Consider the following 24,858-nt stretch of genomic DNA (forward strand, 5'->3'; position numbering starts at 1 on the left):
GACAGTAGAAACCATTGAATTGAATCACCAAGGTGCCAAAAACGTTTCCAGTATCTCAATTTTGTCAGCTATCCACGATTAAACCAAAGTCACAGTCCCCAACAGTCATGCTTCCGTGTCTTCTACACTTCACTTATCCAACCAGATTACACGCCCAGAACCCACAACTACACGGACTTCAAAAGCCTAACACTGATCCAACTCCCGTCATCACCCATTCTACCCGAAAGCCGCGCTCACTCGCATCGTGAGAAACGACCTCGTTCACGTTTGCTTCATGCCTCGAAACCTAGACCCATTTCCGCTCTCATGAAACATAATCTCTGGCTGCTGGATTCTTACTTTTATACCCAGCTCGAAAGATACATTTCGTCGACTATTTAGGACTCAATCTGAAGTTTCCCATAAGCCATCACCAATGGGGGATCCGGGTACAATTTTGCAAGACAGGAGTGATCGTGACAGAAGCTGTGCTCCCGCAGATCCCTATCAACGCCCTGCAACGAGAACGGCATGCAAATACTCAGAAGAGACTTAAACATCGTCTCTGGGAGTCTCCTCCGTCCGTAACTTATTCAAACCCCATAAACTCATCTGCACAATCTAGACAAGATTCACCTCTCTCCGTCTTTCTGCCTTGGATGCTTAAGTCTCAGTCACATGCATCGGGACGCCGTCTCAGTTTCCAAAGTCCAGCCGTTCCCGTTCGGACATGTATCAGGATCCATTGTGGTTCTTCGGAAATCACAAAGCACAAGTCCAAAAGCAGCATTAAATACTCACCCAACCCATCAGTCCGGGAAATAGAGCCCTTATAAAAGAAACATCAAAAGACATTCGGCACAATGTCCACAACCAATGGTCCGAGGCGACAACCTGTGAAATTGTTATTACTGAGTTTGAGACTTTGCTCCACGGAACACTTCCTCTCATCCCCACACACGCATACCATTCTCCCGTTGCCCCAGCGAAGCATGCGTTCCTAGCCATCATCCCCCATCTTTGTCTCCCTCGCAGTATCAACACGCCCAATACCTCCAAGAACCAACACCTCACCGCTAATCGCTCTCCACCTCCCTCCGCACCACCCTCCGTGGGGACAAGCAAACTTGCTCCGTTCGGTCCCGATACCGTCATTAACAAAAAGCATTGGATGAGCCCATTTGCCTGGCTCTCTACATACAATACGCCCCGTCCAAGATACCCCTTAACTATATCCGTCACCCCTCTACCTCACCCCCTCCCACCCGTAGCACCGTCCACCCCAACATCCCACCAACCAACTCATAACTATATAAAAACAGCACCCCAAATCCTATGGCAACTAAGACAGGCGAAACCAGAATGCTGCTAATCGCTGCTGCTCCTAACCTCTTGCTCTCCAAGAACCTTGGCATGCCCAAGCCCACTTCCCAGCCCTTCACCAGAGCACTCCACCGAAAAGTCCGCCACTGACAACGCCTCGCTCGTCCTTCCATCCCACCCCCTCCGTCTCTACACAGGCATTACGATCAGAATAAACTTCGACGACTGACAACCCTCACACCGTCACTCAGCAGGCCATCTCCGGTGCGCTCTTTCATGACGGGCGCAGACACTTGACATCGCGAGTGGCACTTATTTTATAAGTTGGGGGCATAGGATGGTGCAATACGCAGGATTGCTGCAATAGGCAGTCGAAACCACGACGGGATGTGGTATTTATGCCATCCACTGCAAGGTTTCCGGCATTGGATGTTCACACTCTACCAAGACAACCCCGAGATATATTAGCCACCGAGAGACGTCACATGACGATTCCGAGGCAAAGCATCCTGTCTTAACTGCGTGTTCATTAGGCTGAGCTATCTAAGCATTCAAAGCCTTCAGAGCTAAAAGAAGAACCGGTAAAACGTTGCTATCAACATTTATCAAGGAAAGTAAGAGAGATATCCCCCATCGCCCCTCTCATCCACCAGGGGAAGGATCATCCATCATGAGTTGTGTGAACCGCAGCCGGATCAGAAAATATCAGAACCTGTAAAAAAGCCAAACGCAGAAGCAAGAAGATGGAAAAGACTCAAACGCCACTTTTGACCCGGATTCCCGTGAAACCACCGAACCCCCCGCCCAAAGACCGAAAGACCGCCGCCCTGTGTCCCAGCCCTGCATGTCCTCAACGTGTGTTGATGCCCTTGTGTACTCTTCTCTCTCGCGCGCTTCGTGTGTCCGACAACAGTAAAGAAAAAGGAAAGGTTACCCTTTTTGATTTTTTCTAGACGTGGTTCCCAACCGTGAAAGAGAAAATTCCCCAGTTGTGCCGTTGATCCGTGCGATGTCCAGTCATCCATCATGTTTTTGCCTCGACGAGCCATGTAATACCCCAGATGGCTCGGGGCTTCCCAGAGAGGAAAAAGAGAAAAAGAAAGTCCGTGGTTTTTTGTTCCCCGCTGTCCTCATGCAATGGCCGTGTGCAACGAGAGAAAGGTGAGATGTGATTAAAAGAGGGAGGAAATGGGACAGAAACCAAATGACCGCTTGCCTTCCCGAATGATACTCCAAGTTGATGCCGTGTCGGTGTGACATGATTGTGCGGGTATAAGGAAGGCCGTTTCAAAAGAGTGCATATTCTTCGCTCAGATCTAGGCGCTGATCAGTGGCGGGTGGCATCCGGCATGGGCTGCATAGTTTGCATGGGCTGCATGGGCGGCGTGGCGTACGAGTGGCGCTCAGGAGTGTGCTCGTAGCCGCGCTGGTCGGGAGTCATGTTCGGGCCGACTGCGAAGCCGTGCGCGGAAGGTGCGCGATGCATCGCACGGGGCGCATTCGGGGTGCTCTGGTGACGGGTGTGTCTGTTGACGCCAGCGGGACCAAGCCGGGACGCAGGGTTGGGCTGGAAGGGAGAGGCACCATAGGCGTACTGGCGTTGGGGATCCTCGTAGTAGTTGGGCTGAGCACCCTGGACGAAGGGATTGTCATGGGGACGAGGGTAGGTGCCATCGTAGCTGTCTTGCTCGACAGCGCCGGGGTACGGGTAGGCGGCGGGAGCGTAACCAGAGGAGGAGGACGGGCGGTAGTTGGGAGCCTGGCCCTGGTGGAAGCCACCAATCTCACTCTGGGAACGCTGATGGTACGCGCGACGAGGGTCGGGGTAGGTGGGCATGGTCGTGGAAGTCTCGAGGTGGGAGGCCATCGACTTGCTGCCGCGACGCTGAGGAGTCGGGGCAGGGAGGGGGCCGCCTTGAGGACCGCCGGCGCCAAAAACGAAGGGACCAGATCCCATCTGGGGCTGACGGTAGTAGTCCTCCTCGGGGTGACCTTCGCGAATGTTGCCGAAGGCGGGTCGGTGCGGGATGTTCATGCGGCGCATGCCGGACGGGACTCTCTGCATGCCAGGCATGGCATTGCGGTCTCCAAAGTAGCCAGGTTCCATGTCAGTAATGCGTTGACGTTTGTCAAAGGGAGAGGTATCGAAACCTTCTTGGCCCCAATAAGCATTGGGTTGGCTGACACGTCTAGCCATGGGGAGTGCTTCGGGGCGCAGGGCAACTCCCATCGATTGCGACCGCTTGTGGGCAGCGCCGCCGCTCGTCTTGCGCTTGAGGTAGGTCTTGGGCTTCTCGTCGGGACCGTCGCTGCTGATCGTGGGGAGGATCTCAATGTCGGGAATCTGGCTGAGGCCGCCGCCGTCGATCTCGGTCTTCAACTGGGCGACAATCTCTTGGATGGCAACTGTGGTGTAACCAGCACCGCACTTGCTGAGAAGCCACTCGGGGACCGCGGTACCATTGAGCATGGCACCGTCGAGCTGCTCGTCGTCGGACTCGTCTTGGTAGGCGCGCTTCTTCGACTCCTTCTTGTCCTCCAAACGCTTCTGCTCGCGCTTTCGAATGGCCAAGGACCAGCTATTGACGACTCCAGCCTTGCCGGCGCGCTCGTTCTCGTCGCTCCATTGCTGAACGCGAGCGATCTGCTTCTGCACGAGGTCAACCTGAAGCTTCGAATACTCGTGGGCGTTGCGGTAACGACTGCGCTGATAATGCTTGCGACAGAAGTGAACCCAAACGTGAGCGGGAATCATGCGAGTGCAGAGCTTGTTGCGGCCGAAGATGTGAGAAATGGCCTTGCGAGGCTGGGATCCGGTGTCGCAGTTCTCGATGTACATGCACTTGATCTCATCCTGGTTGGCCTGAGCCGGGGGAGACTCAGGAGGAGACATGGCGTAAGGTTGCTGAGGAGGGAAAGGAGCAGTCTCGGAGACGGAGGGGAACGGCTGGAAAGTAGGGGCAGAGATGGCTGCGAAATCGGGGGCAGAAACCGCGCGTTTGTGAGTTCTTGATTGAGGGTGATCCTGGGGAAGGGAAAGATAATTAAGGTTGTCTTGCTGTTGTTTTGAGTGAGGGCTGAGAAGTCGAATCGTCAGTAGAGTCCAGCTCGAATTGATCGTAGGTGTTTGGCAGAAAAAGATGGGTTGTTGCGAGGCAAGAGACGATTTAAATAGGGAAGGAGAAAAAAAAGACGGAGTGATGCACTGCTCGAGACAGTGACAGGTGCAAATGGGTGAATCGGGTGAGGTCGTCGTCGGCCTGAGGCGTTCGTAGAGATGAGACGAAAACCGCGAGGAGCGCGTGACCACCAGATTTCATCGTTGGTGGGGGAGATTTGGTGAAGGTGAGGGAAGGAGCTGCGGCCCAAAAGGCTCGACGTGAGGAAGGCGCGAAGCATCCGCATTGAATGGGATGAAATCGACTCCGCCCTTCTTTCACCCAAACTCACCCAAGTGGCTCTTGTCGCAACGTGCGGAAATGTGTGACGATGCGGGCAGGTCATGGAATGGGAAGTTACGGGGGTCTTTCAACGTACCTCAAACCGCCCGTTGGACTTGATCTGTTGCTTCCCATGCCGCGGGTTATCAGAATCGCATCAGATGGGCTACCCGGTCTACCAGGGCCCTTCATGCTAGGATCCAATGGAGGGTCCTGGCCAGCCGTCCTAGGTGATGGCGGCTGGATGTCGACCATTGCAGGTCCCATGTTCTGGTGATCGAGCTTGGGGTCGAACGGCGGGACATCGTTCAGCAGTGATGTAAACGGCTGGATGCCGCTTACGGTTGATAATGATGATATCCTAGAATGGCCTCCTGATTGATTTGAGGATGTGTACGACGACAGACTGCTGTGGCTGTCGGAAAACTTATGCTTTGGCGACTTAGGGAATCCACCAGTAACGTGCCCATCATCTTCGCGTGGCAAGTTTGGTCTGTATCCTTGTCAATACAATGCTCAAGAACAATGGCATGTTCACATCGTTGACGTTGCTGAAAGAAGTCCCAGTCTAGCAGGCGGTGACTGAAATGGGACGAACTTCGCTGCAATGTCTCCCTGTGATAAAACCACCCGAGACATTAACCAACTTACCTAGCTGTCAACTGCCCTTCCGACTCGCCAGACATACTGGGCCTGACAGATTATTAGCTTGTGTCCCGAAAAGTACTACAATTGAATTTAATGCGTAAAGTGAGCCACGCCGTACTCCGACTCCCTCCATCGTCGAATCCCATCACCATCGACATGAAAGAGCGAAGTCGCAGACGACTGCGACAGCGGAAGACTTCGAAAAGGACACAACATACCGTCCGGGGTGTGTACTCGTCATCGGAGTAATGTTGGCGGAATGCGCCATCTCGTGTGCCAAAGAACTGAGAGAACTCGCCCTCGAGTGGTTGCTGGACGAGGGATGATAAGAGCTCGCAGAGGTTGATTGATCGACGTCGTATTCGCTATAAAACGCAGGCGTCGCAGAGGGGATGGGGAGCTTCGTGTCTACTGATAGTGATAATGGAAGAGAATAACCGCCCGCATCCCATGGCGTGCGGTTCCGCGGTGCTCGGGCGTCGCTGGTCCGCCTGGAAGAAGCAATCTTCTCCGGGGACGCAAGAATCGGGGTTGGTCCGTCGATGGGCGCAAATGTGGCTTCCAAAATGTTGTTCCTGATAATGGGCTTTTTTCCCGCGCCTGCGTTCAGTAGTGATGTCACGTCCATCGCTCAAGCGCGGACGACTGGGGAAGAGTTCTGTCGCCGGGGAGAATCCAGTTTGGCGATTCCTCGGATTAATGTCGACAGATTTCCCAAACTTCCCAAACTCTAGTCGTCCAGTTCGCCAAGTTCGCTTGATACTCGTATGCTCGTCAAGTTGATATCGACTCGGTTTCCTTAGTCCAGCTGTAGATAATCCTTCTCACGATGGTGACTCTTGGTCGTTATCGTCGTCGTCGTCGTTATTGTTGTTGATAGTGTCCGATCTCTAGGATCCAGTCCGATACATCGGATACTCGTCTGTACACCAAGGCTGCGTAGGTCGCACGACTTGGGGACGGGAAGGTATGGTGGCAGTAGTGAAGGGAAGAGCAAGGAAGTGATAAGGTTGGTGGGAGATCCCAAAGCTTTTGTGTGTGGCGCCCGGGGGGCGGGAGGCAACTAGGGAAGGGAAGGGGTAGGACAGGAGGGCGATGACAAGTTAAGAAGCAAACGATAAGAATATCAGACCTATCGTTGGGATCGCCGTTTCAGAGTCGCACTGACAGTTCCAAAAGCGGATTGAAACAGCCGAAACACCTTCAAGCCGGCCAGTGGTGTATGTGAAGGGTCATCCGAAAGGGCTTAACACCGCTGCCTCTGGACACGCCAAAGTGGTTCGCAGCTGTCGGATCGACCTCGAACCGAGAGAAACAGAGAGGAAACGGTCCCTTTCCCGTAGCTGAAGTCTTAAGGCTGTACGATCAAGGGGTTATTTGAGGCAGTGTACTGCATGTATGTCGACCGAAGGAGATGTCGTTCAGGTCCGCGAACACGGCTTGCCGACGATGGTGTCGTTCGTGTCGTTTCCAAATGCTGGAACGTTTGACACGCCGAGACCGAGTCTCTTTCGGCTTCTTCTTCTTCTTCGAGACGGTGGGAATAGGGAAAGACCAAGTCCGAGGTAAGCTCTCTCGTCTTGTGTGCTCGGGGATGTACTTGGCAACAACGGCGAATGCCTCGGCGAAGTTCGTCAAAGTTTCGTTTCGGGAACGCAGGTACTATCATGCCATGGATGAGGCACACGCCTTTCTTCAATATAAACCGAATTGTGACAGATGTTGGCAGGCTTGAGAACAGATGCGGATGGTGATGGAAATGAGAGGGGGGAGTTCAAGGCCAATGTTCGGAAAGGTCAGGAAGAAACAAAGATAAGACGAATGGACAGCGAGAGACGGGGACGAGCCCGGGTAGCCAGGGACACGAAGAAGTAGGGCTGTGCTGAAGAACGCATAAAGGGACGGTAGGGATTGAAGACGGTAGCTGTTTGGGAATCCGGGCGGAGGGTGTAGAGACGGTCAGAACAGAAGCAGTATCGAAGTCATGACTAGGTCAAGACGCCTGAGATGGGTACAGGGACGACGGATGGCTGGACCGAGCCCGGTTTGCTGTCAGGTCAGGGCTCCAACGCAGGCTGGTTCACTTTCGAGAAAGAGAGGGACGACGAGACGACGACTAGGCTGGGGCAAGGCCTGAAAGCCGCAAGCAAGCATCGGAGGAAAAGATGGGGACGGAGAGGAGGCTCGCAACGGGAGCCAGCATGATCACTGTGCAAGAGAAGAGTGGGAGCTAGAGAATCTGATCAGAGTTTCCACTTGCGGCAACGCAAGGATGCTGGGCATTATGCGTTGAAGGGGAAGGGATGTAGTCGATGTTTAGACTTCCCCACAGTAGGTTTGGGCGCGCCGGTGGGAAAAAAAGCCCCCGACTGGCCGCTGGCGCAACGAGGGTCCATGTGCTAGGTGCACTTCAGGGACAGGGGTGACTGATGTCTGGTTGATTTGTGTAACTGGCACAAGAGGCGACAGCTTCTGGGCCCCGCTCCTAGCTCCGTAGTTTTTAGTATGGATGGTTGATCGCTCGGTGCCTTGTGCTGTGCTGTTTTGTGCTGTGCTTGCAGCGAGTCCGTCGTCGGCCCCCAAATCCTGCTGTTGCCAGAGGACGGATGACGGACGCTCTCGCTCTGCGGCGGTTTGCGTCTTTTTGGTGGTGGGTTGCCGTAGGAGCTTGGCGTGCTCGCCGTTGCCGGTGACTAGGGCGACTCCCTCGACGTCGAATTGTGCATCAGATTGGGCCGTAGCAGATCATGGCGTCAGATGCTCCGTCTGAACCATGATCTCCGCAGGGAAATCGTCCGGGCAGGGCTTAGATTTCCAAATAGCCAGCCAGGGCAGTGTGATAACAGACGTGATATAGGCAGTGGCAAGGCGGGTGGCATCTATTGCAACTCGGTGCCATTGGCGCGCTCAACTTTGACGGGGTTGCCAAAAAAACAACAAGCGTGGTTGTACGTGATGAAAGCCGCTGGTCCATACTGCGTAGTAATTAGTGCGCCGCGGCTGCTCGGTTGATGCAAATGGGAGGCCCTGAGGCGCAGTTGTCCATCGATCTGCAAGCTGAGACCCGGGATTGGGCGTGAAACTTGTCAAGGAAGCACTCCGTTTGAAGTCACTGGGATCTGTGATGGGGTGGACCGTGGATGGGGACAGGGCTCAGGTGTGCGATCTCTGACCGGATTGGTATCTGACCGTGGGCGAGAGGGGCCAAATTAGCACACCAGGCCACGGGCATGTGCAGTAAGATGTTCAGTCGGTCGGGAGATGCCGAAGCGAATGCTGGGGCTGCTGACTTGCCCACCCGTGTCGCTCGGTGGCTACCGCATCTGGTCTTCCGCTGTCTGTCGTTGCTCTTGGCTGTCAAACCCGCGGATAATTGCAAGGCAAATCTCTGGTTGATGGATGTTGCTGGATGATACCGCAGAGGCGGTTTGGATGGATGCAAGCGACCAGATGAAGAGAGCAAAACCACATGGCTGGGCGCACGAGGGAAAGCCACAAGGCGGCCGGCAGAGGCGACGGACCCCGCCAGCGCCAACTACCAACGGCCGATTGCTTCTTTGTCGCCATTGTGCGTGTGGTGGTGTGCTTTGTGCATGTGTTGCTGTTGCAATATACAACGGCGCTGCAGCCACGCGGCGCGTTGGGACAGAGATGCCGGCTTGATCTTACAAGAAAGTCGAGCTTCGGGGAACAGCAGGATTCGAGCTCAACTCTGGCAGTCTTCTGGTGTGTCTCATGTTCTCGACCACCGCTAGATGTGACGCCAGCCCGTGCTCTGGTCGTAGGAAACGTCTCTGCTGTCTGTGAACAAGCATCCATCTCACTTCCCAACACGAGGTCGGGTGGGTCTGTGTTGATGGCTGATTGCTTGAGTTGCGTTGCCTTTCCCGACTCTCTCAAGGTAGGGTAGTTTTTGGTGTTTGTTTGCGTTGTGTTGCGGCAGGCGTTGCTAAGGCTTGGAACTCGGGGCGGTCCATGGCGATGGACAATGCGCCATAGCGCATCGAGCCGGTGGGTGAGGTGTGTGAACTGGCGGGAGACGGACGATTCCCATTTGCTTTACCATCCAATGGAGCACGAACCCAGGCACACTGTTGCTCTGGGCGGCCGCTTGTCGACTGCGGGTGTTTAATGTCTTGTTTTCGTCGCAGTTGCACATTCGGAACGCATATGCATATGCCTGGAAGTGTGTTAATGCCCAGGACCGCCTCCTGGTGAGAGACGGCGCAGTTGTCCAGTGCAATGGTATCTTTCGGCACGCTTATCAGACAGCACAACACAGGCGTTAGCGGCCTCGATGTGGTTTTGGCAGACGAAACCCATGGGACGGCATCTCGTCACCAGGCTGTCACTCTGGCATGCCACTCGGATAGCAAGGTTGTGATCCCTGTCCTGTGATGCAGCTCATGGTGCTAGACAGCGCGCAAGACAAGACGAGGCGTTGGCTTGTCCAGCGCATCACATCAGTTGTAGGCTATCTCGAACCAGCGATTGAGACGATTCGCTCCGTTATCGACGCCGTCCCGTCATGTGTAGTAGGGCGAGACGCGGCAGTATTAAGGACTGAAGGATCCCGTACGTGGCGGACGTAATACCATAGATTGAGGTGCGCGGCGTGGTTTGCGCTCAAGAGTAGGGTACCTAAAGTTGGTGGTTAGTACGGCGCAGGTAGAGACGGCGACTGGTATCGTGGGCGCAGGTCTGGCAGTGTGGGTGGCGGCGCGGACTGATGTGCTGCAGGGAATGACATAGCAGGCAGGGCGTTTGCTGCATAGAAGGACAGTAGGGCTCGAGGGGACATTGGACAAATTCGGGCATCTCGATACGTAGCCGGGTGACGATCCATGGGTGGGCGTGCTGGGGGAATGCGCGATTTGCGATTGGCTTGTGGGAAGCTGCCTCCACGTTTCAAGACGGGGACGCTGCAAGGTGGGATGGTGAGATGTGTCGAAGGAAGGGGGTGACGGGCAGGGAAGCATGGGCAGCATGGGATGGAACAGGGTGAGGTGGGTGGTGCCGTGGGTGGTGGTCGGGCTGGTATGGACGAAGTTGTATCGGTCCTGCGTCGGCATTGGTTGCGCAGCGAGTGAGATGCATACCTAGGACGGTTTGTATTAATGATCAATGGCGCGGTCGAGTGGCCCATCGTCTGGCAGAGAAGTAGACTTTGCGGCGCTGATGACCTTGTCGTCTGGCAGATAGACGAGGTTGTTGAGGTTCTCCGTCGTGGTTGACTGCAGATAGATGCATTGTAGATGAGGGAGTGATGGGACCGATCCAGTCCAGTCCAGGCTTAGGATGACGAGGCGAAGATGGATCCCGGATGGCAGTGTGGTAGTCGGTGTTGCTCCCGCGGCCGCTGCATCACGACGGGGTCGGTCAGGGTGCGTGTCGTGGGTAGATGGGGAGATGGATTGACGGATGGCGGGGCGCGCCAAAAGAATCAGATTGTGCATGAGGTGAAGAGTCCAGACTTGGGAACTGCCTCCTTCCCGGGGCCTGGCGACAGCGGCGTCCGTCAGGAGGACCGGGGGAGGACGGGGGGATGACGAGGGAGGAATATGGGCTGGGATCGGGGCCAGGTCCGGGGGCTGGCGGGATGGAGGTTTGGAGTTCAGGTGCTTTACACTACGGATACACAGGCAGGCAGGTACTTGATAACTTGAGAATAGCAAAAAGGTGGAAGGTGCAAGCAAGGTGCGGGCAGGGTAAGGCAGGGGAGAAGGATCATGGAGATGGAAGCTCTCCCGCGCCATTCCCGAGGACTAGTGTGTGAACCAACTTTACTGCGTACGAGTACTGCTTACCCTTTACCTTACTCTGCAGTGTTCGTACGGGCTGTGTGTTCTCTTGTCGGCCTCCCAGGTCAACCCCTCTACTTGGAGCCCATGGTGGGACGACGAGACGCCTCCTTCCGTGGTCCGTCGCCCGTCATCCGTCGTCCCCATGTGGGTGTTGCAGCTGAAGCCCATCGTCTCCACAATGCCCATGGTGCCTTCCCTCACCCAGGGTGATCGTGGACAACGACAGGCAAGTGACGTCCTCTTTCTCTCCTGCTTTTTCTGATGGACCACGGACGGATATTCTCGTCGAGTCGGCGGGGCAGGCCCGACGCCGGGTTCTTTCCCAGAAAGGTCAGCCATTCGCGGCTGCTGCCATTGACGCATGTTATGGACCCAGGGGGCATGGCCGCGGATATGTGGAAGGAAGGCATCACTTTCATCAGTCATCAATCAAGGCATCAGCATGGACAGCCAAATTGCCTCTGTGGCTGCCGGCCTCAGCAGGACGCATGCGCAGCTGCTAGCCACGATGCGGTACAGGCATAAACCTCACCAGAACGCCGCATAAGAGGCGAAATATCACACTTGTCCCATCTCCCGTCGTCCAATCCATCCATCCGTCAACTCATTCGTTCATTGCGACTACCGGACTTAAACGCAAGGCACATACAACACAACACACACCTCGAATTTACCTTATTCCATCACACAGCAGCTCAAGGTGGCGCTCTAGCCAAAACCATACCAGCCCACCATCAGCCTTTTAGCGTGCTTAGCCAGGGCCGCTGGGAGGGGTGCGCCATCAATCACTGCATTTCAACCCAAGACTCACTCAATCACTGCAAAAAAAAAAAGGAGACGGACGATGAGCCCGGCAGTACGAAGCTAGAACACCACCTTCTGAGAGACACCACCGACGGGGAGCCTTCTGTGGACCCGGCCAGGTTCTTTTGTGGGTCCAGACAGCCCCCCAAAAAAGCTGCACATGTTTCAGCTGATGTCCACTCCTCTTGTCATTGGAGACAGAATGGAACCTTGCCTGGAAAGACTCAGGAACAACTCCAACGGTCACCCCAGGTCCCGGTCGCACCTTTGCCGCACTGCGCTGCTGCTGTTCTGTTCTTGTTCTGGCCTGCTCTGCCTTGTGCTGCGCTGCGATGCGCTGACCTCTCTCTGCCTGGCGCTCAGCGCAGTTTGGGAACAGAACACCTGGGCTGCGCCAGAATCCGTCCAGCACCGCACTTCAGCATGCTTTGCGCGCTCCTTTCTGCTCCAACATGCCCTCTTTAGGCCTAGTTCATGCGGACACCCTCGACATCCGGCCACCGGACTTTGGACGAAAGAACACAGGATGCGAGGTCCGCGAGGCTGTAGAGTCAAAGCCGAAGCCATGTACGAAGCCTTCAAGACGGAGCCAAAACGCTACAGGCAACAAACTGCGCAATGAACAAGGTCAGCACCCCGAGCCCACAAGCAATACAATGCGAACTTTGTCAGACAAAACGGCAAACTGACGCTGACGCGCAGGCGCTCAAGCTTTCCACTGCAGAGCCAAACACCCGACGATGATACTCGAGGTACCTCAGATGCCCACCACTTCAGAGCATGCCTCCAAACCATACCTCCAGAGCATACCTCGTGTTGCTCTTGCCGTATTCCACATCACCGTTTTCGCTTTGCTTTCTCTGCTCTGCCGTGCCGCTGATACCGATACTGCCACTCGTCTTGTTGGCTGCGAGCGCCAAATGCAGCATCATCATCATCATCATCATCATCATCATCACACCCGTCATCGGCTTCGGCCCCTAGAAGATGCACTAGCCAGCTGTTCGCTGACGGACGACGCCTTCCCGCCCAACCGGTGACCTCCTTTTCCTCACCTTGTACGTGTTTCCCTCGCTGACGAAAGTCGGTGAGCACAGGCATCCATCACACACGTTGCGATGGTCCCGTCTGCGAACTAAAGACGACGGACGCCACTTAGTGCCAATTTCGAGGCCTCAAGTAAGGTGCCCTGGGTAGCAGCTAAGGTGCCTCCATCTTGGCTTCCGCTAAGAGATGGGTTGACGGAGAGGGGATGCGACGCAAACTCGGCCCACGGAAGCTTGGGTCGACAAGGTCTAGCTCCAGGGCACACCCGACCAGGTACATCTCCGTGTACCGCCGTACCATGCCGCCGCATTCTTTCCGTGGCTCTCAGCTGCCAGGCCTCGCACGCGACGAACACCAAAGCAGCGCCTTGGACCTAAGCCAAGCCGCGGGCTAAACGGATGCCCTACGATACGCCCTACGACACGCCGTCTATCCATGAATACAGACGACATGCCGCGGTCTAGGCTGAGGCAATTGTTTGTTGGCTGTTTCTGGTCTTCTGAAGGCCTCAGTCTTCGGTCTCGGGCCCGACGATGCAGCGCAAACGCGGACGAGACGACCTGTCTCCAGGCCTCTCTGCAGCCCGCAGACCAGCCCACCAGGCCAGCCAACCTCTGGCAAGGTCTGCTGCAGGGTGTCATCCCTGCGCCGATCATCTCGAGGCGACACACTCGCGAGCTTGCACCCTCGGACCCTGGTCTCGAGTGATTTACAATGGTTTCATCTCAACTTTTGCCCTCTGCACTAACGCCATCATGATACGGGCAAGGACTCGGGACCTGCTCCAGTACCACTCAAACCGACGCCACGGTCACTGCCACTGCCACTTGTCGCTGTCATTTGCCAGCACGAGCTTCTCCGCCTCCTCCGTCCCCTCCCACCATCTCTGATCTTGTTGTTTTTTTTGCCCATCCATCTCTTGCGGATCTGGCTGGTGGCCCCAAGAGTTCGAACGATGAGGGGACGGGGAGCATTCTTCAGCGGCCTGTTCCTTGCGGCTGCGACGCTGGAAAGTCGTGGACCGACGCCGTCCCAAAATTCGCATGCAAACTGCAAACACGCTGCAGTAGGCCCGGCGGCGCCCCGAATCACAAAATATTCCGCAACACCAGCGAGCCCAGCACGCGCCAGTACGTGCGAGCGGTCGGCAGAGGCGTGTCAGGTGCCTGCAGTGGGAGGCCGCTAACGTTAAGGTTAACCAACTTTGGTCTGGCTGCGCCTGGTCTTCTGCGAGCTCTTTACATGCGTTGGAGGCACTGGCATGCAAGTTCCTTACTCTTTGCTCAACGCTATGTGATCATCTACTCCGCAGTACCAAGTACAGAGCGAGTGAGAGAGAGAGTTGTACTTGGTGTGGTTGGAAGACCTCGCCACAGTGTGTCTGGTGTGGCGTGGCCCATCCAACATGCACGACACGACAGTCAACTCATCTTCTCTGCCACATTTCCGATCCCGTCTCTCAGCGTAAATCGGCCGTCAGCGTGGCCAGATTAGCGAGTCAGGGAAAATGTCCGTGGTGTCGAGCCGAATCGACGGAAGCCCAGAGTCGATCTGTTGCCGGACCGCCATCGGTCTATTCAGCCGCTATCTCATCCTCCGCCAGATCCTCCAATTTCCATCCGCTCCTTGAGACAAACGCCGCTGCCGATTATAGAAGATTCGAAAACTCCATCCAGAGGCCCGTGGCATAGACACCTGTCTGGGCAACGTTATTTTGTTTCATTCCATTTCGTATTCTGGAAGCGAGGCCCTCGGCCTGACCCATTGTTGTGATTGCGACCGCTTGAGACAATTCCAACGTCGACTCTTCTCCCTTCTTCCGAGTCAGTGGTCTGTTGCGTCGTAGCGTTGCGGTGCGTCTCGCAGGCAACGCAGCATCCAACCATCAGAGAGAGATTTCGTCTTCAGCCCTCGCTGCTCTTTGCTGACCCCCCCTTGCATCGACTGTCCGGGAACTTCAGACGTGAACAGATGTAACACCACCTTTGCTCTTCTCGTTCGGGATGGCGGTCTCTTCCCCCTCTCTACAATACGGTGATTTAAGGTATTACATGTGTCATCGTCCGATGACGAAACGCCCAAAAGTTGGGAGCGCGGCGAAGAAGGAGACAAATTTGGCGTCCGATTGTTGCGCTCGATCCCTTTCTTTGATTTTGAAATCGCATCGGAGGCCTGGTCGAGCCAGGTCATGGCAGCTTCGGCGCTTCGGTCTGAACTTTGTCTCTGAGGCGAAGAGATGCTCGCACACACTCACACACATGCCATGTACACGCACACACACAAACACTGCTGATTTAGACTTTTGTGACATTGATATGACGATTACGGTAGCAAGAGAAGAGCAGCGGCCTGGTCCGTGAGACTGAAGAATGGTGGCGAAACCGAATAAGAGACGACATGTGCTGGACGGGACGCCGAGACCATACTACCACGTCTCTGTTCCCTCCTCTTTCCCGCGGCCCGCCTCCGCGATGGAACCCCGGAGCCGAAAATAAGACGTCCCGTGTGCTCCGTTCCGAAGACGCATCCATCAGGACGTCGGCGGCCCCGCGGGCGGCCGCAGACTATGACATTTCCCCCAGAGCAAGGCTTGGGGATAATATAATCAATTCCTCTTTTGTCCTGGAGGAACACGCTGTTGTCATTTTTTCTTATCATGGAAGGATTCTCGATTAAATGGTCGTTTAGGCAGCCACATTTGGCGCGCTTGTCGGGGTGTGATTGGCCGGGGAGGCGGATTTAGCGTTTGACGTAATGTGATGGGAAGAACAATGAGAATAGGGGGAAAGTCTAAATGGACTGAGATGCTGGGAGAGATTTTGATGACTGAAGCGGATTAAGTGATGTCCTTCCTTCCTCACTCGTGTGTGTTATTACGAAGTCGTGTCCATATCTAGCCTTTCGCCTCTCTCGTGTTGAAAGTGAAGGTTCATCTATCCAGGGTTTACACCATGTCCGCCGCCGAGGATGACAACAACACGACATCAACACCGCCACCGCCGCTCCGCGTCAACGTGGTGATCTTATTCATGGGATCCCGGGGGGACCTGCAGCCTTCGATCGCGATCGCGAAAGCCCTGCAGCGCTCCGGGGGGCGGTACCGCGTGCGGGTGCGGATCGCGACGCACCCGCCGTACCGGGCGGCCGTGGAGGCGGCAGGGGTGGGGTTCTACAGCGCCGGGGCGCGGTGCGATATCAAGCGGATGATGGCGCGGCGGCTGCTTCCGCGGGAGGAGCTGAAGAGGGAGGTGCCGGAGATTGAGCGGGAGTTTGGGGAGATGGGGGCGCGGTGGTGGGGGGCTTGTGTTGATGGCGGGTATGAGGGAACGACCTCTGGGGAGAAGAGGGATGGGGTGGAGGATGTGGTGGAAGAGGAAGGGAGACAGGCGGGAGGGTTTGTGGCTGATTTGGTTGTGTCGACGATGCAGGTTTTCGTGCAGACGTCGGCGGCGGCGAGGATGGGTGTGCCGTTGCACTTGTTTGGGATGAACCCGAGGATATACTCGAGGGAGGTGCCGCATAGTCAGGCGGGCTGGGCGGTTGGGAAGGGAGGGGTTGTGAGGAGGGCGAGTTGGTGGGTGCAGGATTTGCTGTGAGTCTTGATTTCTTTCATCTTCTTTTCGTCTTCAGGGGTGGGTTCTGAAGGGCGGGAGAGGTGGCATCGGCGGAGTTGTGGTTATGCTCTAAGAGATGGGCAAGACCGACCGATATGACTGGGAATGATTCACTGACAGACACTGTCAAGATTCCTCCAAGCCATGAAGGCCGTGATCAACACCACCCGCCGCGGCATGGGCCTCGAGGACTTCTCGCCCGCGTGGTGGCTCTCGCAGTTCAACCGCCTCCGGGTGCCGTGCACATACCTCTGGTCGCCGCTGCTGCTGCCCAAACCGTCCGACTGGGCCTCCAACATCTCCGTCGCGGGGTTTGCCTTCGAAGACGTCTCTGAAGGTGACTTTGTCCCGCCCGCTGATTTAGTCAAGTTTCTCGAGAAGGGCCCGCAGCCGCCGGTGTATGTCGGCTTCGGGAGCATGACCTTCGCCAACGCGGCGGACGTGTTTGGCGTCGTGAGGGCCGTGGTGAGGGAGATGGGGCTCCGGGCGGTTGTGTGTAGGGGGTGGAGCGGGGTTGTGATGGACGAGGGTGTGGGTGAGAAGGGGGAGGAGGAGGGTGATGTGTTTGTGGTGGATGATGTACCGCATGCGTGGCTTTTCCCGAGGGTTAGAGCGGTGGTGTGCCATGGCGGCGCCGGGACGGTTGCGATGGCCCTGCGGTGCGGACGGCCGACGCTGGTTGTGCCTGTGGCCGGGGACCAGCCGTTCTGGGGCAGCCGGGTGGCGGAGGCTGGGTGTGGGCCGGCGGTCGGGTTTGGCATTGCGGAGATGACGAAGGATGGGTTATGGGGGAAGCTTGGGGAGCTACTGGAGGAAAGGTATGCGATTGCGGCGGGGGAGTTTGGGAGGCGGGTGAGGGCGGAGAGGGATGGCGTCGAGGGGTTTAGGGAGGATCTGGAGAGGAGTTTGGCGGTGTATGAGGGCTTGAGGTGTGCGGTGCTGAAGGATAGGATTGGTGTTTGGAGGGTTGGGGGCGTGTTGGTGAGTGCTGTTGCTGCAGAGGTGTTGATGAGGGAGGGGCGGGTGAAGAGGGAGGAGTTGAGGGCGGTGGAGGCTGTGAGATGGGGGGACCTGGTTGCGCCTGGGGATCCTGTGAGTGGGCTTGTGATGGGGGTGAAGGGGGTTGGGAGAGGTGTGAGGAGGGATCTGCAGGAGAAGGCTTGGGCGTTTGTGGTGCTTCATATTCTCAGAGGTGAGTTGGGGATGCTCTGTTGTTGGGGGTTTGCTGACGATGATGGGTAGCGCCGTTGATGATCTTCGCGGGGCTCACGTTTGGGATGTTCAACTTCGTTGACTTTATTCTATGGGAGATGGCTTCCCCCACTGAGCCGAAGCTCTATGCTAGCAACCCCAGGTTGTATAGTTACGGACAGATGCTGGGCTTCTTGGTGGCTGCGCCTTGGAAAGAGTTGCAGAGCATTGCATATCAACCGGCAGAGCTGAAGAAAGGGGGAAGAAGGCTTGGGAGAGTCATCCTGGAGGCACCGCTGGCCATTCTGAGAGTCTTGGTAGCACTTGTCAACATTATCGTCGGGTTCGTTGGCATCAGTTTGCGGATGGCTGACCTAGCGTGTTCAAAATCAATGGGCGAGAGGGATGACAGAGACGTTGTGGCTGAAGCCAGGTTACGGCACGGCAGGATCGAGGCCCAAGAACTCGCGATCGACAGAACCGAGGAGGGCGGTGACTTGACAGTTGAAGTTCTCCGGGCATGGGATGCAAAGTCATGAGACTAGCTCCCTATCTCTCACCCCTGATGCCCGAACCCAGGTCCATCGTCTGATCGGGCACTTTCTCGTCTCGACTTTTGGTCACCTCGCACATCCCGTTCGTCTCGATACACGCTGCAGATTCCGGCTGTTACACGACATGCAGCGAGGCACCCGGGAGGTGGGATATTCTCCGATGGCGTGTGTGAAGGAAACGACCGGCGGCAACGGAAGACGCATGTCTCTGCTGTCGTGCGACGCATGCGGGTTGCCGCAGTATTTGGCCACGTCAACATCCGCGGGTGCTGTGCAGTTCTGGTGAGGCTGTCGACGCGGAAGGTTTTCGGGTTCGGGGTTTTTCTCATTGCCATGTGGGCGTTTTGTTCCGTTTGTGTTGTGGGACGTGATCGGTGTAGGAGACCGGTGCGTCGATGAGGGGATGCTTGGTTTGTTTGTCAGCGACGGGGTTTGACAGACGACGGATTTGGAGGTGAGGGATATCATAACATGGTAATATCTATAGTGTAATAGGTGAAATGGAAGTTGCAAATCCGCAACCAGAGATTCAGGATCATCACAATCTTTGAGACAGTGAGATGGAGTCGTCTTGGGAGGCGTTATGAATGCAGTGAAGTAAGCTTGTGGTTCGTGACATGTCACTTGCATGTAAGATGGCGAATTATGACTGCAGGACGCTTCCTCACTCCACAAGTTCTAGAGGAATTAGTAGCGGCACAGGCGACAATTAGAGTGTGGAGGAAAACACGAACAATTGGGATGGCTTCTAATCTGGACTCAATTGCATCGATGAACTGCCATCAGATAGGCTTATGAGCGCAAGCGTCAATTCAACAAACTGCATTTTCAACATATCAAGCTGTAAGATGACCAGCATGACTGCAGGGTTCGTGGACTTCATCATGTATTTGGTGCAATAGCGTTGAACTCCGCATCTTGGAATACCGTTGGCGTCGTCCCGTTGGCCAGCAAGCAAAGTATAAGTAGGCTTGAACCAAAGCTGATTCACACATACATGGGACTAGATTCGGTGGACCCATCGCTGTGGTTTCTGACGTCCTTCCACAGCTACGAGTGAGGATGGGACTCGCCACGTCTGGAGGAATGATGTCCTTTCGCTTGACGGGGACATGACAAGCCCGCTCTGGGGAGAGGTATTTCAAACCTAGCATGCTGAATAAGTCGAAACTGAAGACAGGGATGACGGAAAGTGCGTCGTATGAATCATTATTGTGACACCTATTGAGAGCAGAGTCGAGAGGTTGAGCGACCATGATGGCCACTTCCTCGTTTCGAACGACGACGACATATCGGATCTCATCTGCTATTATAAATCAACTAAAGTTTAGAACTAAAAACGGCTTATGTATAACTCAGGCTGAGTTATTAGCCAGCACTCGGGAATTAACGATGTTAGAAAACATGTCTTTACTTCGGAAAAATTATAGCAACGCAACGCACATCTTGGTTCTTTCAGTGATTTCATTGAAGGGCTACGAGAATAACTCTAGATTCAAAGTTTCTCATGTCAATAGCTGTATAGAGTCATGACCAGTTGTTTCGGGCACAACATCATCAAAAACGTTTGAAAATCGAGATGTTATTCGTCGTATATCTCACTAGTCAATGCGACGCTCTCATATATCACGGCTTTTGGGCCAGTACCCAAAGGTCACGCATCAGAAGTCAACGCGAGCGTCTCATCTCGGAGATTATGATAACTTCTAAGAAGTTACTGAATATAGAATAAATGTAAAGACGAAGATGTACACGATGATCTCTCATTTTCAGGCCAGGCAAAGCAAAAACTCCTGTAGCGTAAGCAGTGCCCCTTTGGGAGAGCTTTCTGTGTTCACGAACTCGAGTCTCGGTATAACTTATATCTCTAGCAAATTGTATCCTGCACTCTTTGACTGTCGTAAACACCACCTAAAGTTCTCTTCCGTCGCCTTGGACCTGTGAAACCTATGCTCTTGGGCCAATTTCAAGCCAACCAAGTGGATTCGATACATAAGCCCATTACAGCATTGACTTGTTTTCAAGTCTCAAGACGTGTATGGCAAGTCCATATAATACAAATGAACCCTCTAGGCCTTCCCACTCTTGAAAGCTACCTGTCGTTCGTCACCGACGACGTGGAGGGGCAGATATGCATCTATCGCGTACACTACCCCACCATGCATATTCGGCACTCGCGCCATCGCATAATGCCTAACGCGACGCCAGCGCAACGACGCGCCTGCCCAGCAATCATCGACGTCAACTCCTCAAGCCGCCCGCCATCCTCGTTGCAAGAACCGCTGACATCGCGATTCTGCATGCTCACCAAACTCTGGCCGAAATGAAAGCACTGCGCTGCACCGTCAACGCCTCACGACGACTACGCCGCGGTCCTTTTGGCTGACCTGACAATGACGCAACCGCCACCATCAGTTCGTCTCCTCATCCTGCGAGATTCTGTGTATCCACCGCTAACCTGGCGCTTTTACAGACACCTACCCCTCGAAAATTCCTCCTCACGAAGCGCCCGCCTCTGTCACAGAAGACACCAGGTAGCGCGGGTCCCGCGTTCGCCAACAGCCAGCGCTTCCACGCCACGCCGCGATTTGCCCCACCATCAACGAACCGCCCCTCGACGCAGCGGCCGCCCTCTACACCTGGTTTTCCTGGCTCGATCCGGCCGTCGAGACATGTCGATCCAATTCACGATGCGTTGGAAAGCTCGCCGCCAGAGGGCCCTGCCACGGTGACGCGACCGCGATCGACCTTTGCAGGCACGCAACGAGTGAAGGAGAGAATCCAAATCGAGTCGGACGACGAGAGCGACTCGCACGACGGAGAGATACCTGCACCGCGGGCTACGGGCTTCTCAGTTAATGACTCGATTGAAGCAGAGTCCGAAGCGAGTAGTGACGTCCAGAGCGACCTGGAGGAAAGGGTGCCCAAGCGGAGGCGCATCTCCGTCTCTTCAGTGCCCAGCCGGCACGATGATGCCGAAGATCATTTTGAAGGCAACCCGAAAGAAGATGATGAGGTTCACGAAGTTGCGCAAGAGGAAGAAGAGCTCCCAGACGCAAATGACCGCATGCTGGTTGACGCTGAGGACGTCCTGATGGACGAAGACCCTGGTCTACCTGAACCAAACGACGGAGAAACCGCCAAGACTCAACCGAAGTTCCACCAGGCCCCGCGGTTCAAGATCGCAGAAACTGAAGGTCCGCGACAGGAAGGATTACCGGAGGCATTCTCACCGCAACGCCGAGGCCCGAAGTACATCGCCGGAGGACTCGCTGCTGAACTGCAGTCCTGGCTGGCAGAGGTTAAAGGCTGGGGCGGTGGTGACCGGCCCGCTGACCTGGTCATGAGGATTATCATTGATGAGATCTCGCCTGGAAGCAGAATGTATCTTGTCAAAGGGCGCAGGATTGTCGACGGTGGGGAGATGAGGGAGGAGATCGCGGCCAGGCTAATGCTGGCTGGGGAGGGGAGGCTCACCGGGCTAGGGCAGAAAGCGCCTGTGCTTGTTGGCAGTTGTGTTTCCATCTCGCAACCTGCTTGGGAGGTTGTACTTGAGGACACGAGGTGGCTTGTGGCATGTGATTGGACCATACACTAAACGCCTTTTAGCAGCTGGCACATGCTTTCTGAAAAGTTGAATGGCAAGGCAGATCTCGGTCTCCTACTAAGGTCTGCATCCCTGGGTGATCGAAGAAAGAAGTCAGTATGTCTTCGCTTGGGTAGGATAGGTGACCTCCACTGCGGACGAATGTCCTTTTCGCACAGTGCGAAGATTTCTCTCTGTGGTTCGCATAGGCGGCAGGCAGCTGCAGCGACATGGGTAAGGCAAACATGATATACCGGTTTTGATAGGAGTTTTCATTATCGGCGGCATGTAGTCGCTACCCAATGAGCGGGTTGTCATAGGCGCTGCGCTCCATACTGTGTCCCGCGAGATCAGGCTGCGTTCCCCCCTCTTTTCTCATTACCCGACTTCCCGAACAAAGCTCGCACCTAAGCCTCCAAACATACGCAAGCACGATGGACCCATTGTCAGTATTGGGCGTCATTGGCAGTGCGGTTGCAACAGGCAGAACTATCGCGACCATTCTCCAAGACTGTTGCGATGCACGAGACGACCTCATCACGGCAAAGAATCAGGTTACAGATCTCCAATGCGTTCTCGATCAACTAAACCCTACAGAAGATTGGAGTTTCCGTCCGAAAAAGCTCACGAAGGCCACGAAACGCTGCGGCAAAATCCTTTCCAAAATCGATGAACTCTTGGAAGAGTATAGGAACAAGAGACTACGATGGGCTTTACACGGCAAAGCTAGGCTTGCGGAACTGCAACGAGATCTTGAGGCTTCCAAGTCGACATTGCTAATCTATCTTACCAACAATACCAACAATACCAACGACAAGGTCGATCGGGTGTATGATCGCTTGGGCGACGTAGAAATGAAGATTGATGCTCTGGCCAACTCCAACAACTCGAGAGGTCCGCCTCTGGCGCTTCCGCCATCACAAGGTACTCCGTCGAGTGAACCAGCTCCGCTGCCTCTTCTACTTCAAGGCGTTCCCTCGATGGGGTTGGCTCCGTTATCACAAGCCTCGGGTGTGCCAGGCCATCTACCTCCGCCATCACAAGGAATTCCTTCAAGAGGACCGACTCCATTACGGCAAGCCTTAAGAGTGCCAGGCCCTCAATTTCCGCTTTCACAAGGCATTCCTTCAGCTTCTCAGCCACAAGGGATTCCCTCGAGAGGACCAATTCCGATACAACGAGGCATTCCTTCAAGAGGACCGACTCCATTACAACAGGGTCTTCCTTCAAGAGCACCAATTCTATCACAACAAGGCATTCCTTCAAGAGGACCGACTCCATTACAACAGGGTCTTCCTTCAAGAGCACCAATTCTATCACAACAAGGCATTCCTTCAAGAGGACCGACTCCATTACAACAGGGTCTTCCTTCAAGAGCACCAATTCTATCATAACAAGGCATTCCTTCAAGAGGAGCCATCCCATTACAACCAGGTATTCCTTTAACAGCACCAGTTCCATCGCGGCAAGGCATTCCTTCAAGAGCACCACTTCCATTGCCACAAGTTATTCCTTCAAGAGGACCACTTTCATTACAACAGGGAGTTCCTCCAAGAGGACCCATTCCTCTACAGCAAGGCATTCCCCAAAGAGGACCGCCCCCGCCGCCACGGGTACCTCAGACAAACACAAACCTACAATACGGCGTCCATCAAAACCCTTACAGTTCTACTACTACGCCTCTTTGGCCACAGCCAGCACAGCCGTCTCACGATAGAACAGCGTTCCATACAGCTCAGTGACCTACGTTTCCAGTTCCCAACTCTTTTCCCCTCAGCCAGAACGCTCCTCAACAAGGACCGGACTCGTGGCCGAGAGCAGGTGTACAACGGCAGCAACAAGCCACTGGGCCTACGGGTACCCCATTGCTGTAGATCTCTCGTTTCAGCTTGACGCAAATGGGCTCGGCATCTCTGAACGCCCCAATACATGGGATTGACCGTTCACCAATGAAGCTCACTACGAGCGAAGCCTGTAAGCTTCAAATCTTCCGAGTCCACAGTGATATGTCAAGGAATTAACCGCATCCATCTCTGGAGCGGATAGATAAATGTGAGAAGAAGGCGAGGCTCGAAATTGTGCTGTGAAGGTGATATCACGCTTTCTCATCACGCAGTCCAACAAACGAGTGGAACCCTGGGTGATTCTGAACATCGTCCGGCCTTGGTGGTGGTTCGCTTCTCATTATGGGAATGGGGAAGCACGCTAAACTACTAGATCATGACAGAGGGGAGATGCGGCACGCTGGACGTGCGATCACGGATGTACGACTCATGGGATTTGGATGGGGCAATGATAACGAGACCTGCAAAAAGATAGACATGAGCTTGGTGAGAAGGATCTCGCGGTCAGTCTCTAATATTCAAAGCTGTCTACAAGATTGATGGTGGGAGCACCAAAAGTGAACAGAGAATGTTAGTAGGCGTGACAGATGGGGTTATCGAACTTGCTTGCACTGTTTTTCCCGATTTCAAATACTCAAGATACACAGTTACGTGACACTCGTCAATCTCAGCCTTGGTCTCATAGCGCATGGTGCTTGTAGAGGAAATAGGCCAGGAGGCGTTTGCATCTCAGTGCAAGCAGCGTCCAGATGCAGGCTACCTAGAACGCCTATCAGGCATCTAACTTCTAGTTTATGAATAACGTGCCGCATGCTAGACCCTGCCTCTTGGAGTTCAAACCATCACTTCGTAAGTCTTTCTTATTATCAACCATCCCGTAGGACTATTATTAAAACGATTTGCAATCGGTGTTTGAAGAACAAAAAAGGTGGGAACGGTGTTCTTTTGGCGGTGAAGAGGGCTTGGGGTCATTATGAAAAGCCCTCAGCTTACGCTGAAAGAGTTGACGATGATAAGAGGG

At 54.7% G+C, this 24,858-nt stretch overlaps 4 protein-coding genes across 4 annotated transcripts; 3 read left to right on the forward strand and 1 right to left on the reverse strand.

Moving 5' to 3' along the window:
• Positions 1 to 2,632: 2,632 nt before the first annotated feature.
• CGCA056_v013041 (uncharacterized protein) lies at positions 2,633 to 6,021 on the reverse strand (the record flags this gene model as incomplete). Its single annotated transcript, XM_037328285.1, has 4 exons — positions 2,633 to 4,382; positions 4,843 to 5,238; positions 5,397 to 5,438; positions 5,612 to 6,021. 4 exons carry the CDS (start codon positions 6,019 to 6,021, stop codon positions 2,633 to 2,635), a joined length of 2,598 nt encoding a protein of 865 aa, XP_037172559.1.
• A 6,432-nt stretch (positions 6,022 to 12,453) lies between these two features.
• CGCA056_v013042 (uncharacterized protein) lies at positions 12,454 to 13,140 on the forward strand (the record flags this gene model as incomplete). The annotated part of the gene is made up of 4 exons (XM_037328286.1): positions 12,454 to 12,628; positions 12,704 to 12,871; positions 12,940 to 13,037; positions 13,099 to 13,140. 4 exons carry the CDS (start codon positions 12,454 to 12,456, stop codon positions 13,138 to 13,140), a joined length of 483 nt encoding a protein of 160 aa, XP_037173523.1.
• A 2,859-nt stretch (positions 13,141 to 15,999) lies between these two features.
• On the forward strand, positions 16,000 to 18,392 carry UGT80A2-0 (Sterol 3-beta-glucosyltransferase UGT80A2; the record flags this gene model as incomplete). Its single annotated transcript, XM_037328287.1, has 3 exons — positions 16,000 to 16,364; positions 16,794 to 17,854; positions 17,905 to 18,392. 3 exons carry the CDS (start codon positions 16,000 to 16,002, stop codon positions 18,390 to 18,392), a joined length of 1,914 nt encoding a protein of 637 aa, XP_037172558.1.
• Positions 18,393 to 20,800: 2,408 nt separating this feature from the next.
• CGCA056_v013044 (uncharacterized protein) lies at positions 20,801 to 22,005 on the forward strand (the record flags this gene model as incomplete). Its single annotated transcript, XM_037328288.1, has 2 exons — positions 20,801 to 20,821; positions 20,881 to 22,005. 2 exons carry the CDS (start codon positions 20,801 to 20,803, stop codon positions 22,003 to 22,005), a joined length of 1,146 nt encoding a protein of 381 aa, XP_037172732.1.
• Positions 22,006 to 24,858: the final 2,853 nt, after the last annotated feature.

The sequence above is a fragment of the Colletotrichum aenigma genome (assembly GCF_013390185.1).
Source record: "Colletotrichum aenigma strain Cg56 chromosome Unknown KSG_Cg56_contig09, whole genome shotgun sequence".
Classification (NCBI taxonomy): Eukaryota; Fungi; Ascomycota; class Sordariomycetes; order Glomerellales; family Glomerellaceae; genus Colletotrichum; species Colletotrichum aenigma.